This window comes from Ursus arctos, unplaced genomic scaffold (assembly GCF_023065955.2).
Source record: "Ursus arctos isolate Adak ecotype North America unplaced genomic scaffold, UrsArc2.0 scaffold_31, whole genome shotgun sequence".
Classification (NCBI taxonomy): domain Eukaryota; kingdom Metazoa; phylum Chordata; class Mammalia; order Carnivora; family Ursidae; genus Ursus; species Ursus arctos.
This window is the reverse complement of record NW_026622997.1, coordinates 31,350,494-31,366,190: the sequence shown is the minus strand read 5'-3', so window position 1 is coordinate 31,366,190 and position 15,697 is coordinate 31,350,494. Positions and strand designations below refer to the sequence as shown.

Genomic DNA, 15,697 nt, shown 5'->3' with positions numbered 1-15,697 from the left:
CAGGACCTGGCCCCTGGCTCCTGCTGTATTAGTTTCCTGCCGCTGGCGTAACAAAATGCCACGAACTCAGAGGTTTTGGAACAACATGAGTTACTCACCCTGCAGTTCTGGGGCTCAGAAGTTCACAGTCAGTCTCAGCGGACTAAAAGCAAGGTGTTGGCAAGGCCCTGCTCCTTCTGGAGGCCCTGGGGGAGTTGCGGACCAGCTAGGACACCTGGGGCATGACCTCCATGGTTTAGTTTCCTCCTCTGGAAAATGGGGACGAGGATAGCCCTCCCTCCTGGGACTGTTGAGGAATTGAAACGAGACAACAGCTTTGATTGTCACTCACAGGAATGGGTAGGGCGGCTCCGAGCACGGTTAGCCCTGCTCGCCCCGGGCCTCCGCGCCTCTGGTAGGTCTCCTATAAGGGAACTGTTTGCTTTGTTCATAGCGCCATGGAACGTCCACGGGGCCCGAAGAAGCCTTTGTCAGGGAGGAGAGCCAGGTCTCTGGACAGGTCACACGGCCCCAAGAAGGACTCGGAGTCATGGGACTGCCAGTGCCTTTCCCTGCCGGTGCTCACCAGCCCCTCCAGGCGGGTGCCGCACCGGACGGCCAGCGATGGGACCAGATGTCCCCAGAGCCTAGCCCGGTCTGTGGAGGCTCGGGGCACCACGGCCGTAGCCCTCAGCCCAGAGGAGACCAGGGAGTTTCTCGCCAGTGACCAGAGGCCTCCACAGGACACCAAGAAGGACAAGGCCCAGAGGCGGGGCCAGCAGGGGTGGCTGAAGACCTTTATAAACTTCTTTCTGAGGACAGGCCCTGAGGAGCCTAAAGAAAAGGGCAGCCGCAAGGCAAAGGGGAAGGAGGGCCTCCCCAAGCCCGCAGAAACCCCTGAGACCCCGGGGGACACAGCTCCTAGGAAGAAATCCCACGACAAGAAGGCCAGCCGCAAGAAACATGGTCACAAGAAACATGTTGCTGAGGAAACCAAGGGCGCCCAAGATCAGGAGGCCGAAGGCCAAGAGACAGGGCTTCCCAAGATAGCGGCTGCCCCGCGCTCCGAGGAGGCTGACCTGGGCCCAGCACCCAAGGGTGAGCAGACCGTGCCTGGTATCCCCTCTGCCCCACCCCCAAGGGCTAGGGTACTCTTAGCTGGCTCGTCAAACCTCTCAACGGAGGGGACGAGGACGGTGGGGCAACCACCAGGGACAGCTGCTCTGTGAAACGTCTTTGAGGCACCGTGGCTGACAGCCTGCCGTCAAACCCCATTCCCACCACTCATTAGCTGTGTGCCCGGGGCTGGCGACTTTCCTCTCTGAGCCTCATTTTTTTTTTTCATCCATAAAATGGGGTAACAGCAGCTGCTCCGCCCTGGGGTAGCCGTGGCCGGGAGCTGGCACAGGGCAAGTGCTCCATAGATGGGAGCTGTAGCTATCGTTTTAAGTACTCCAGTGGAAGGAGCACAGCCCGGGGAAACGGGAAGGCAGGGAGGGAGGTGAGGAGGGAAGCGACACTAATGCAGAGGTGAGGATTGTGGGTGGGGCCAGAGAGGCGCAAAGAGCCGGCTGCCCGGTGCCAGTTCTAGACTCGGCTCTATCAGGAATGAACTTGCTCTGTGACCTCGAGCAAGTCGCCACCCCTCTCTGGGACCTTTGGTTCTTCGTTTGTGAAATAAGGAAGCTGGTCCCCAAGGTGCCTTTCTTTTCTGACTCATAGGTCAGAGTCAGGAGGGAGACAGAGCTTTGCCCTGCAGCCCTCAAAACTCACCATGGGGTTTTTTGTTTTTGTTTTTTTAAGATTTTATTTATTTATTTATTTAGACAGAACACACGAGCTGGGGGAGGGGCGGAGGGAGAAGGGGAGAGAGAATCTCAAGCAGACGCCCCGCTGAGCGTGGAGCCCAACAGGGAGCTCGATCCCAGGAACCTGAGATCATGACTTGAGCTGAAATCAAGAGTCGGACTCAGCCAACTGTGCCCCCCAGGTGCCCCCAAACTCCCCATGTTTTTAATGAGGATAAGGCTGCTTGGGTTGAAGCCCCCTGTTTTCAGAGGGAAACCTTGGCAGGTTTCCGATTTTTTTGGTTATGCCTAGAGCTACAGTGCCTGTCCTGCTGTGAGTCCTGTGTCATTTTACTGCGTTCATGAGCAAAGTCCTCCACCCCTCCCAGCCCCACACACGCTTACTTTCATCTTTCTTCCAGGTGGGGAAGGTTCGGATCGCCACCAGCCCTTGTTCACTGAGGATGGGGGTCCTGGAGTGTCGGAGATTTCTTCTCAAGCCACAGGTCCCCGGCGGGAAGAGGAGCTCAAAAACCTTGACAGTGAGTCAGAATCTACCTAGTGTCCTCGTTCCCTGCAGCTGGGATGGCCCACACCAAATGCGATGGATGGTTCTGGATGACTGCTTAGACTTTGGATGGTCCCTCTCAAAATGCCTGTACCGATCTTGCTCCTTCTGGTGCTTCTGGTCACATTCACTTATTTTAGAGTTTCGCAGAAGGAAGTCTCAGGAATTAGAACAGCCACTGGCAATGCTCCTGCCTTATGTGTTAGTGAGCCTGGGACTTTTTTTTAGTCTTTTTAAATTTATAGAAGGAAGATGGAATAGAGGGATATAGAATTTATATATATATTCAAATACACGAAGAGTGGAAGACTTCTGTGCACACTCACATACTCACAATTGTTGATGGAGGCCAATATTTGCTTCGTCCGTGTGTGTATAATTTTGCTGCTGAGCCCTCTTCTGTAAAATGGTCCTTCACCCTTCAGTACTGAAGCACACATCTCCAAGAAACGAGTACGGTCACACGCACAGCCACAATACTGTTATTGCCTCTAATAAAATCGATAGTGATGCTCTATTAATCTAATTCCCTAGGAAAAAGGGGCATATTTTAAAAGATGATAAAACTATGCATCTGTCAAAGAATATCTAAAGGCATTTAGTGGGCTAGTCGGCAGCCTGTGATTTTTTTTCTCAGCAGAAGAAATCAGCTGGTAGACTGAGTCAAGGAACAAAAGCCAAACAGGACTTATAAATCAGAGAGAAGTGAGGGAGGGAAATGGGGGCGACAAAATATGCAGACAGCCCGGGACCGGGGAGTCTTGTCTGCACCTTCTTTCGTGTAAAGCCGCCAGTTGGCAGCCAGCAGAGCCTACCCGGGGTCTTTGGATCGGTCGACAGCGGTATCGAAGAAAACCATTTATGTTGTTTGTGGTTTCTCCGTAAAGACTGGCTGGAGGCATCGACGTGGCAGGCTGTCTGTGTCATGCCTGCTGGGGTCCCTCTGTCCTCCGTCCTAGTTCGGCTGGGTCTCCACCATTTCCCGCACTGGAATTTGGCAGGTGGGAAGATCAGCATTAGGCCCCTACAGTGTTTCCAAGCACGGTTCCTTGAGGGCCTGACAGCCATCTGAGGGAAGCAGGTCAGGGATTATGATTCACACGTCACAGGGAAAGAGATGAAGGCCCAGAGAGGTTAAGAGATTTACTCAAGGTCGCACAGCTTGCCAAACCCAAAGCAGATATTCACAAATCTGTAAAGGTCAAAGGAAATAGGGGGGTACAGGTTGAACTCTTGAAGGAGTGACCTGATAAGGCCTGCATAAAAGTTCATGCTTTGGCCTATTGCCCTTTCCCTGTGGATCTCCCGAGTCTCTCTCAGAAGGACTAACTCCTGGGACATGGTGCTTTTCCCCGCTTCCGTGGCCTGTTTTAAGAGCGCCCTCACTTAATGCAGAAGGGCTAAGTTGATCTCAGAAGTCCAAGACAGGCATTAGAAAGAGTTCTCCGTACACAGAGAAAGACTAACTGGGTGCCTTCACTTTCTTCCAGAGGAGATTATCATCAGGATGATAGTGGAATTTCTCCAAAGAGTGGGAGACCAGTGGGAGGAAGAGGTAAGGAGCAAATGGTCTGTGCAGACCCCCAGGGCTTGCTGCTTCCCTCTCTTCCTCTGCCCCTCCTCCCCCTCCTCCCTCCTCCCCCTCCTTGAGAAGCTCAAGCCCCATCTGCTCTTCCAGGCCTCAGTGCTCCCCGGCTCTGGGCTCTGTCACCTCCCTCACCTGGGGCCACCTTGAAGCACCTGGTGGCTGTTCCGTTGCTTCTCGGGGAGCTTTTCCCTCTCCTCAAGGTCAGGGCTTGACTCGATTTCTCTCGTCTCTCCCACAGCAGCTTCGAGCTCCTCAGCCAGAGGTCGTTCCACAGAACCCAGTGCCCGCTGTCAGGAAGAAATCCCAAGAGAAGAAGTCTAGCCTCAAGAGAGCCTTTTCTCATAAGAAACACGGCTCCGAGGAGCCTAAGAGAGCAGGGCCTGCAGATGTTTCCAGCCCGGAGTCTCGGCCACTCAGGAGGCCCAACTTTCTGCCCCTGTGTGGGAGGGGCCATCAGCCCTCCACCTCCAGCAGCCCTGGTGAGCAGGCTCAGAGTTACCATGGCAACACTGCAGCTGCCTCCGGCTCGGGAACCTTCTCCAGGGTTGGAATTGGCCATTGTAAGGGCTGCCATCCCGGTTCTGAGTTTAGCTCTGCCCCGAGCAGTGTGGGGAGGGCAGTGGGGAGGAGAAGGGGATTCCAGCAGGTCACCTCCACACTTGAAACCTCAGTGTCTAGGCAGGCAATCCAGCTAAGCCCACGGGGGACACTGTGTGGAGGAATCCCCTAGCCTCCCTCATCCCTCCATAGCTCCAGCCTCTCCACCCTGGCAGGGGGTAGCACACGCAGGAAGGAAATACAGCCCAGGAGACAGGACACCCGGGCTCTGAGCTGGGCTTTCTACATCATTCCCCATCTCTGTGCCCGCCTCAGTCTCCTCATCTGTAAGATAAGACACTTCGTACTGTGCATCTCTCCTCGATCAGTTTTCATAGCTATCTTGTTATCCCCATTTTACAGACGAGGGAACTGAGGCTTAGGGAGGTAAAACAGTGTTCAAGGTCACACGGCCCACCACTGAGGGAACCAGAGCTAGAGAGAAAGGGTCAACCTGGGTGGCGGGGAGCAACGGCCTAGCCCATTGGCCTGGCCAGGAAAATTTACATTTTAAAAAGGAGGGGCGATGCTTCACACCAAATATAGAGCTCCAGTGGTGAAACTGCCGGCCACAAGGGGGGATATCCTCACCAGGGGATTCTGGCCCTGCTGTGTTAATTCATGGCGTGGGGTCAGGCCTTTACTCTCCAAGCCAGGATGCTGGCGGAGGGACGAGGTTACCAGTGGAGGGGGCAGAGGAGGGCAAAGCCCAGGAAAGCCAGTTGTAAGGGAGGGCAAAGGATAAGGGAGCTAGGTCTGGGCCAGCACCTCAGAGCCTTGACCCTGACCCGCCGCTCCCCTCTGTCCCAGCAAGACCAGCCATGGAGTGAACTTTGCAACCTCTGCTAACTTCTGTGCTTAAGGGCCTCACACGGATGAAACACACCCATCATTTCTTCTCCCTTCTCAGGCTCAGAGGAACCCCACGTCCAAGAGACCCCGTCCGCAGACAGCGGGGTTCCAAGTCCTGCGGAGCTGGCCGCCCAGGCAGGAAGCCAGGGCCCCGGAGAGGACTTGCAGACGAACAGAGCCTTGGAATTCAGTTAGTACCCTCTCCCTTTCTCAGAGGCCCCTTGGAAATCATCTGGCCTGACCCCTCCCCACACAGAAGAGAAACTGACCCAGAGAGAGGCAGGGGCCTGGCCGTGACTTCCTGGGAGCGCGGCAGGCGGGGCGGGAGCACTGGGCGCAGTGAAGAAGCTATTTAGAGCTACGCGATGTTGGCTGCCCTTTATTGTTACGACTGCTGTGGTTCTGGAGCTGACTTGAGAATGGGGCCTCAGGAGAAGCCCAGGACAGGAGGGAGGGGAAGGGCCCAGGGGGTGAAGTTCAACAACACATGGGGCTGCGGGCGCTGCGAGGCTGAAACCATGGAATCACTACCAGTTCCAGGTGTTTGCAGATCCTTTTAAAGACCCACTTCCCCCACGTCCCCCATCCCGCCTTGTTGGCTTCTCACAGACCCCATGCCTTGAAGGGGAATTGAAAAGGGCCCCTGTTCTAAGTGGGAGAGGAGGAAGTTGCTGGGCCAGGGGACTTGTGGGGGCCTGGCCCTTCCGATGGCCTTGAGACACCTTCCCCTGGAGGCCTCACACTTAACATGGCCCATCTAGGTGCTGCCTGACCAACCAAGAGGTGGGTAGATTCCCAGGGAACCAGCTCTGCCCTCAGGCCACTCCTGAGGAATGGGCCTCATCCCCATGGAGGGCCTGGGACAACAGACTAGGGCAAGCTGGTTAGCAGCCTGGATACCTGTCAGATTCACCCAGGGCACCACTTTGGGCCTTAGGAAGTGAGGACTGACCGTAGAAAAGCTTTTGTCCACACTCAAGTGTAAGCAACCATTTGTTCTCTTTTAGAAGAATTCATCCAGAAGATTGTTGACCTACTCCAGGATGCGGGGGAGCAGTGGGGAGAGCAGGTGAGGCAGACACTCCCCGCATGGATCCTGACCCTCACTATGGACTCCCCTACCCCTGCCTGGCCTAAGAACTTCCCTGCCCTTCCCCCCAGTGCTCCATCTTTCCGGAGCCGGGCTCCAGTCCCTCCTCCTTCTCGAAGCCTCCCCCACCCAGATGGCCCGCAGGCCACACTTGCTGGGCCAGGCCTTGCCCTCTGGTCCACAGCGGGGTCTCCGTTTGTTTCTGGGGGTGCTGGCCTCTTTCCCCAGCCCACTTGCAATCTCCTCATGGTCAGGGGCCCTGACTCAGTTTCTCTCATCTCCCCCACAGCAGTTTCAAGTCCAGGAACCGGAGGTGGCTGTAGAAAACCTGTCCCCACCCTGCAGAAGGAAATCCCATGAGAAAAAGTCCAGCTTCAGAAAAGCCTTTTCTCATAAGAAACACGGCTCCAAGGAACTGAAGAGAGCGGGGGCTGCAGGTGCCGCCAGCCCGGAGTCCAAGCCGCACAGGAGGCCCAGCTTTCTGCCCCTGTGTGTGGGGGGCCATCAGCCCTCCACCTCCAGCAGCCTCGGTGAGCCGGCCCAGCGGTGCCATGGTAACAGAGGCTGCCTCTGGCCCCAGGCTTCCCCCAGCGCAGGCTTGGCCAGCTGTGTGGCCTTGGCCTCAGGCTTGACTTTGGCTCTCTGTTCTGAGAAGGGTAGAGAGGTGGGGGAGGGCTGTGGAGAGGGGTGGGTGCCAGTTGCCTGCTGGACCCACCGCCCACAACACAAGCCCTCCCGCCCCCCACATAGACACACAAACACTTAAAAACAAATGAGTTCGAGAGCAGTGCATGGGTTTATCAGCGAAGTGCATCAGACTCGCTGCGAAGCTATTAGAAAAGCACAGAGAAAAGCACTTTATCCAGGTTGGATGAAGCAGGATATGGCCTGGGCCTCTGCTTTTTCATTATCCTGCAGCGTGAGGGACACCGTTGATTCCCTTGACATTGATGGAGTGCTTCCTACAGGCCCCTCTCCCATTATCTCATTTAACCCCCTTGCAACCCGTGAAGTCAGTCTTGTTATTCCCGTTTGGCAGATGGAGAAAGCAAGGTTCACACAGGCAAAGCCTCACAGAGCGAAGGAGACGTGGGCCCGTCGGGTGGGATTTGTTGGGAGGCCTGCTCTGTTTCCTCCCGAGGCAGAGGGGGCAGAGGGGGCTCGAGGCAGAAAAGAAGAATGAGGTTTCTAGAGGGGGTAAAGAAGGCACTGTGAACTCCTTTGAGGCGGCCCCTGGAGGGCTGGGGGCTCGCTGAGGAGCCTGGGAAACCGGGACCCCCTCTGGGGCCAGCGCCTTTGGACAGCTTCTTGTCAGAACCTGGACCCCCCCGCCCCGCCCTGTGATGTGCCTGTGGATTTGAGACGGGCGCAAAACACACTCACACCATCTCCTTTCTGCCCTCAGATCCGGATGACGTCGAGTTCCAGGAGTCGTTGCCTGCAGAAGGGACACCTGTTGGACCCTCAGAGGCACCCTCCCAGACCAGAAGCCACAAGCCAGAGGAGGGACCGCAGGCAGACGAAGTGTTCGAATCTAGTTAGTACCACCCTGCTCTCTCCTGAGGCGGCTGCTGTGGGGCTTCCTTTTGCGTGGATCTCGTAGGGTGAATTCAAGTAGGGTCTGGGAAGGCTGCTGACGAACGCCCCAGGAGACTCTAGCAGGGTGGGGAGGAGGCAGGGTTGGCCCTTCAGCTGGGGCTCCGGGGGCAGAGTGGAGAACAGAAGACAGTGTTCTCTGAGAGTTCTCAGGTGGAGACCTGTCTATTCTGTGGGCTGTAACTTCACCCCATCCCACTCCATTGGTTTGCTTGAATGTTCCACATAAATTTCCTGGCTTGCTCTGGTCTCATAACCAGTGGTGTCTGTCAAGGGGCTGAGGGTGGGCGTGGTGGGGGAGCCCTGATATGTAGCTTTTGCAGATTTCTATGGTGTAAGTGTTCCCACCATGGCTGATTTCCAGCTACTAACAGTTTATAACAAAAGGACCACAAATACCCGGAATATTTGCAGTTAGGTCTTGGTATGAGCTGCCATGGGTATGTGGCCGCTTACAGCCCAGGCTGGTGGCTGCATTCTTGTTACATCTGTGGCTGTGGCCTTTCCCCCTCCCTGCTTTCTGATGAGCTCTGCTCCCAGCTCCCACGCCTGACCACGCTACTCTGTAGCCTGGACAGGGGACACTGGGAGGTCTCAGTTTCCCCATCTGTCAAACGGAGCTGAGGTGAGACTTGACTGGCCAAAGTCCTTTCAGTTTCCATAAAGCAAACTCAAATAAAGCTTTCACGCTCCAGCCCTAGTTTCGGGGAAGATTTTTCTTCACCCTTCAGAACGAATCCGTGCGCTGTATTCTAGAGACAAAATATTGTCGGTAATGGAGGATGTGTTGTTGCAGAGCTTGTCAACAGTCCCTGAATCTTTCTTTATTTTCCGTAGAGGAAGTGGTCATTCAGAGGCTGGTGGACCTTCTCCGAGAAGTGGATGACCAGTTGGGGGAGCAGGTAAGGACTGCTCAGTCCCCCCACGGCTGGCCCCAGGGGCCTCATCACCCCACAAATGAGGCCTGAGTTCAATCCCCATTTCTGCATCCGGGTGACCTTGGGCATGTCCCTTAACCTCTCTGAGCCTCAGTTTTTCTCTTTTGCAAAATAGGGGGTATATATCCAAAGCTTAATGCATATATAGAAAATGCCAGTCCCATAGCAGATGAGATCAGTGTTAGCTTAAAATACTATCAGGCCCATAGTGGCCCACCCTGCCAGCCTGGACGGCCCCCAATCCAAATCCCCCTTAAAGTTCAGCTCACGTCCGACCTCCCTGGAAGCCTCCTTCCCCAGGTCCGGCCTGCCAGTGCCACTGATCTTGTCCTCTGCTAGGTTCCTTTTCACTCTGACTTGGCACACATTTCAGCATCAATATGGTCTCCAATTCTCTCAAGCTTTTAGGGTTTCCCCTCCTGCTAGAGAGCCTATAACAGGGGGTTCCCTCTTTGGAAACCTCATAGTCTACTTGGAGAGACAAACACAGATCACATACGAGGTATCAGATATGAGCAGAGGTCCTAGCTGGGTCATGAGCACAGCGGGCTCTGTGAGTGCCTCACCTTACCGGCGTGGTTCGCGCTGGCCCAACTCCGCACTGCCAGTACCTGCAGCCTTTTGCCTGAGGACTGGCCTCTAGAACCATTTTGCCACCCACATGGTAGGCCAGAATGACCTCCCCACCTCCTGAGGAGCGGCCCTCAACGCATGGCTCCTGGGAGCTGGTGTATACATACCTCGGCTCCCTAGCCCCTTGCGGGGAAAACTCTGAGGAGCGTGCTCTATGCCGGCTCGTGGAGCGGCCGCGAGGACCAGGCTCCATAGCCAGCATGTGTGCACTGCCTTCCCATCCTTGCCCCGGCTCTCCATTCCCCCATCGGGGTTTCACAGCGTCACTTACCACATAAACTACTTGCACCTGAGCCCTTGTCTCGGGGGCACCCAACCTAGGACATTTAGGTGTTAGGAGGAGGTGACTTAGAGTAGGAAATTCACCCACATCCACGCCACGTGGAACCCTTTACATAAACGATCTCACTTAATCCCCTTCCCCAACAACGCTGCGTGCAGGTGGGGGGCATTACTCCTGCCGTTTCCCCCAAGACTAAACTGAGGCTGGGAGAAGTCGCGCAGCTAGTAAATGCTGTTTGAGCATCCGTTATACAAAGACCTGCTTTTTTCCCCCAACTTGTTCTGCTGATCGGAGTTGAACCTCGCAGAACAGATTCCGAGAGGCTGGAGGTAGAGGAGGCATTTAACAAGGGAGTTCGTCCCCGGGCGGGGGGTGCCCAGCCTGGGTGCACGGAGCTGGGCCGAGGGGCGGCTGGAGGTAGGGGGCTACCTGCCGCCACCACTGACACCCTGCCTCCATTTCTGCTTCCAGATCAGGCGACACCCCAGCTTTAAGAGCTTCTTACACAGGCTCTCAGACTCCTCCCTCAGGAAGCTGGCAGCCACCCTGCAGAGCCGGAAGGCCCACTCTGCGGGGCCCGATGGTCACCTCACCCAGGGACCCTACCTCTTTGCCTTTGGCTCTTCTAACAAATTTGCCGGCAACAACAGCCACGCCGTCCTCAGCCTCATGGGCCTACGCTACGGCCACAGCTACACCCACTTCCCGTGCCAGGCGGCCTCGCAGGTGAGGACAAGCGACAGCAGGCTCAAGATCCCAACACGGTCACCTTACTGGCCTCTCCCTTCCCCTGCGGAGTTCCTGACTTTTGAGGGGCTCGCTCAAATGCCACCTCCTTGCGGAGGCCCCGTGAGACGATTCTATACCCAAGGGACCATCCTCTTTTCCAAAACCCTCGCTGGCTTTTCTCGATCATTAGCATCTGCTTTGTCGGGCTCTGGTCCCTGGTGGTATGCGCATTTCCAAACTGATTTCGGTATGGAGTACTGGACCGGGCGCTCCCGTAGCTTGCCCTCTTGTTGTTTCATGGGTTGTGCCATTTGGCTTCCCAAGTTCAAGACTGTCATAAAATTTAAACGATGAAGCGAAGTACGGTTACGTGTCAAGTGAAGGATGGTTGAGGTAGATGGGACGATCCATGGGCTGTTGGTCCTGGAAGGCTTCCAAGGGGGTGGTCCTTCACTGACCTTGTCTTGGTTGATTGGTTAAGAATAGCTGCTCCCTGCCATCGACCTCACACTTCTGATCGGTTCCATGCTTTTCCTAGTAACCTGCCCTGTCCCTAAGGCTCTGAGATGGTCCCTTTAGAAATAATACTTCTCACTGATTTTTTTAGTCTGAGTTGGACTCTGATAAACAGTGTTCCCCACCTTTTTCAAAATCAGTTAAGGTAATCTGCCTACAGACATTTTGACCCAGATCTTCAGTGCAGAAGCTGTCGAATGAAGGCGTGACATTAAAGGAAGGAAGCGGTCCTGGGGCACCTGGGTGGCTCAGTCGGTGAAGCATCTGCCTTCTGCTCGGGTCATGATCTCAGGGTCCTGGGATCGAGCCCTGCATCAGGCTCTGTTCAGAGGGGCGTCAGCTTATCCTTCTGCTGCTCCCCTTGCTCATGCTCTCTCTCTCTCTCACTCTCTCTCAAATAAATAAATTTTTAAAATCTTTAAAAAAAAATGAAGGGAGGAAGCATTCTGTTTGTTGACATTGGACAAACAGGATTTCTACACCCAAATGATCCTTAGACCTTTATTACAATGATGTCACCATCTTGCAAACACTCTGCCTTTCCTGGAGTTACCTTTCAAAGTCACGTAATGCATCTCTCAGGAGAGCAGGTTTGATTTCATAATACTTGTGGTCTGCTCTATGCTGGCTTGTTTTCCTGGTGGGAAACTCCTTACGACCTTTGACCTCTCTTCCCTCAGCCTCATTATCTTTGCCCAGATATGGGGATCATATGATAATTTGCCCTCTAGGATGGGTTAGGTAATAGTTTCTGGAGTGATCTGAGCTCTTTGTGAAAGATATTAGAGAAACAACAGCTCTGACATCCTCGGTAGCTCTAGCTCCTTCTTCTGGTTTTACTAACCATTCATTCCTTCACTCATTCATTCATTTGACCAGTAGGTATTGATTGGTCCAGCTGTGCAAGGTGCTGTGAGGGCCTGTGGCTGGTTCTGCTATAGGAAAAGACAGAATGTTTCCTGATGACGAAATTAAGTAGCAGTAAAATGCCAAATTAGTGGTAACTAAGGCCAATGAAACCATGGGTCCTGGAAGCCTTCCAGGGGGAGGCAGGCATAGACTGACCTTTGAGGACGGAGAGGCTGTAGATGGGAAGAAAGGCCCAGAAGAGCACTGCAGATAAGAGGCCCTGAGTGAGTCCAGACCCAGATGGGACAGCGAGTGTGGTGTGTTGATATGTTAATTAGAAGTCTGTTGTTATCAGAATGGGACCCACAAGTAATTGGGGCTGTAGCTGAAACCTATGTTCTTTTTCTCCTCCCAGAACGTCGCAACTCCTGAAGCCCAAAGTCCTGATTAAAAGCTGTGCTTTAAACTCAACTCTCCTTGAACTATTCAAACAATCGGCAGCTTTGGGCAGGACCCTCTGAAGATGCTTCATGACCCCCCAGTCCAGTGCTTCACAGACACAAATGAAGACAAGAGTGGATGGTCTGCGTCTGTGTGCCATCAATGGCTTCCAGAGCCTGGGATACTCGAAACCCTCTTCCACTCAGCTGGACGAAGACGCCACGCTGGGGGAATGAGAGCACTGTGCAAGGAGTCAGGAGACCAGAGCTGCACCTGCTGACCTGTCCAAACTTGCTGCAAAGCCCGGACTTGTCTGTCTTCCTCTCCAGACCTTGGATTCTGGGCAAGACTATGTATACAACCCGTCGGGTCCCTTCTGACTCCATCCTGCCGAAGGCTCTCTAACTGGGGGGAGGTCGGTGCTTTCACTCGGTGGCTAAATACACCCCACCGAGCTGGAGGCAATCCTTAAGTCCTCACTGAAGGAATGAATGACCGGATGAATGAGTGGGAGAGCTCCTGAGAGCCAGGTGATTCTGCCAGGCATTCCTTGGGAGGCCTTGGTCTTCCACTGGAATTGTGCAACCAGTAGTTGTCTCTCTAAATTGGGGGCTAGGGAGGAAATGGGGAGCTACCACGACAGGCACTGGCCTGAGCATTGAACCAGGGGTCAAGGACTTCACATTCTGGGGCTAAACCTAGTACTGACTTACGTACCCTTATTTTTACTATCATGTATTTTCCTGATCTGTAGGGGCTCAGACTATGCCTACTCACACGAGGAGGGCCGGCTGGCATTTTCTAGATGACAATTTCAAATGAGTCTTTGTGTGTTTTTGTTTTTAAAGATGTTATATATTTATTTGTCAGGGAGAGAGAGAGCGCAAGCAGGGGGAGTGACAGGCGGAGGAAGAAGCAGGCTCCCTGCTGAGCAAGGAGCCCGATGTGGGGTCCCAGGGTCCTGGGACTGGCCTCAAACCCGATGCAAAGTTTTAGGAAGTTCAACAAAGCATATTCTGAAAGTCACTTGGTTTTATTGCTGATTCTAAGAAGTGGGGGAGAGGTGATTGATTTATGGATTTCTTTTAATGTTCAGGGACACAGCCCCAAAATGCGAAGGATCAGAATCAGTTTTGAAACGAGGGTCAGGAACCTTCTGTACGTAGTTTCTTATTTGGGATGATGTTCTTTAAATTGTATGAGTATTTGGTATGAGTTCCCGATGCTGGCATCCGAGTCTCATTTTTTTTACTGTTATTTAAGCAAATAAAGAAACTGACTCGTCCTGAGGCCTAATCTGGATTATTCACAATGGTGGCAAGATGGGGGGCCACCTGCCATGTCAGCCAGCCTGGTGCCTGCGAGGCTGTGTGGGTCACCTCCCTGTCCCCGCCTGGGGACCCTCTCTGGTTGCTCCCCAGGTGTCCCATCCTTGGGGGGGTGTCAACTTGTTGAGACAGTAATGGAGAGCCCTGAGCAACAGGAGACCTGGGTTTTAGTCCAACTCCCCACAGGCTGAGGCTCTCAGGGACACGATACTTGCCTCTGGACCTGACATTCTGTCCCTCTGGGACTGTTAAGATGACAGTTAATTGTACGTCCAGGAAAATCTGGGCCAGTCTTGAATCTACAGCATCCGTTTTATTAAGTCCCTAATTTTGGTGCCCAAACTGTCACTCAGAACCTGGGGGAAAATGGACAGAATACAGTGTCTGGTTTTTGGCCCACAGAATGTGGTCTCTCCCGTCTCGCAGGTAACACATGAGTACTTCAGTGGCTCCCTGGGGAAGGCGGCCCTCTGGGCACAGAGCACATAGGTTGTCTCCTTTCCAAGCCACCTCTGGGCTCCCAAACCTTGGAGGCTCCCTGTAATGCTCAGAGGAGGGCAGAAGAGGGCAGCACCGCACCTTGTAGTCAGGGAAGCTGGGGCTCAGAATGAGCAGGCGCCTCGTTCAAGGTCACGAGGCCACCTGCAGACAGAACTGGGCCAGGCTCCAGCTCCCAGAACCCGTTTTAGTGCCTCCCTGAACTGTCTAATCCATTAGCTCATTCACTCAACCAATATTTACTGAGGATTTACTATGTGCCACGTCTGACCCGGCTCCGGGCAATACACAAATGCAAAAGGCACAGTCCCCGCCCTTGGGGTGCTCAGGGACCTCACCCGTTATGGGGATTTTGTGCCAGTAGGAATATAGGGTGGCGGGGACATCACTGCGGGAGGGCGGGGCTCCCTCAACTCACACCGCCCAGGCTCTCAAGAGCACAGAGGTCCACGGGAGACCCTGCTGCTTTAAAGGCTTTGAAAAGGTGGGTAAGTGCCATCAGGACATAATTAACCTAATTTGGAGGCTAAACAAGTAAGTACAAGATAATGGGGTCAGCCAACACCTGGCTGAGTTTGGGATGTGAGCTGAATTACAGGGAGCGCTGTGCTGTAGAGGTCATTCAGATATGCTTGTTTGGAAGACCAGAGAATGTTCTGCCCTTGGCCTTCGCACCAGTGAGACCTCCAGTTTCAGAGTATAGTGACTGGCACATCAAAAAAACAAAAAACAAAAAACCAAGAGCCACTAATACTGGCTATTAAAAAAAGCATTATAAGGAGAAAGGAACTAATTAGAGTTGCCAAATTTAGCAAATAAAAATATGGGTGGCCTAGTTAAATGTGAATTTCAGATAGACAACAAATAATAGCAATACTGGGGCCACCCTCACACTGAATAATTATTCATTGTTTATCTGAAATTAAAATTAACAAGGTGTCCTGTATTTTATCAGGAACTCTGGAACTAACGCAAGAAGGGTTCTTTTAATTCCCTTGTAATGGGGAAAAGGGAAATAAGCAAAACGAAGGAGAATATACAAGGGGATTGATCAATATCTGTAACTGTGATGTAACTGTAACATAAGGGCATCTGGGCTCTAAATACAGGCTTTGAGTTAGAACGACAATGATTGTTATGTTCAACTCCCCCTTGCATACCAGGGAATAAGCATTCCAGAGTTGTGCAAGACTGAAACCCTCCCCCCTCCGGTTCACATGTCTCAAGGCCTCTGCGCCCACCGTGTCCGGCAAACCGCAAGACCACTCCTGGGGAAAAAGGCCAGGAGACCGTAGCTAGGTGGGCCGCTCCAGGTGGGACCTGTCTCTCCCCACCCACGTGGCCCCCAGGGTACTCCCCTGGTCTGAGCCACAGAATCAGAGTATCAGAGGAGGCAGAGGGTGCAGGAACACCCGAGATTTGATT

General features: G+C 53.6%; 1 protein-coding gene across 1 annotated transcript; it reads left to right on the top strand.

The window, feature by feature from the left end:
- Positions 1–437: 437 nt before the first annotated feature.
- Positions 438–14,263, top strand: BNIP5 (BCL2 interacting protein 5). The gene is made up of 11 exons (XM_026482464.1): positions 438–1,095; positions 2,189–2,308; positions 3,825–3,889; positions 4,161–4,401; positions 5,430–5,561; positions 6,379–6,440; positions 6,751–6,991; positions 7,867–7,998; positions 8,895–8,959; positions 10,383–10,637; positions 14,201–14,263. The coding sequence occupies exons 1-11, from the start codon at positions 438–440 to the stop codon at positions 14,261–14,263; spliced, it is 2,034 nt and encodes a 677-aa protein (XP_026338249.1).
- The last annotated feature ends 1,434 nt before the right edge of the window (positions 14,264–15,697 follow it).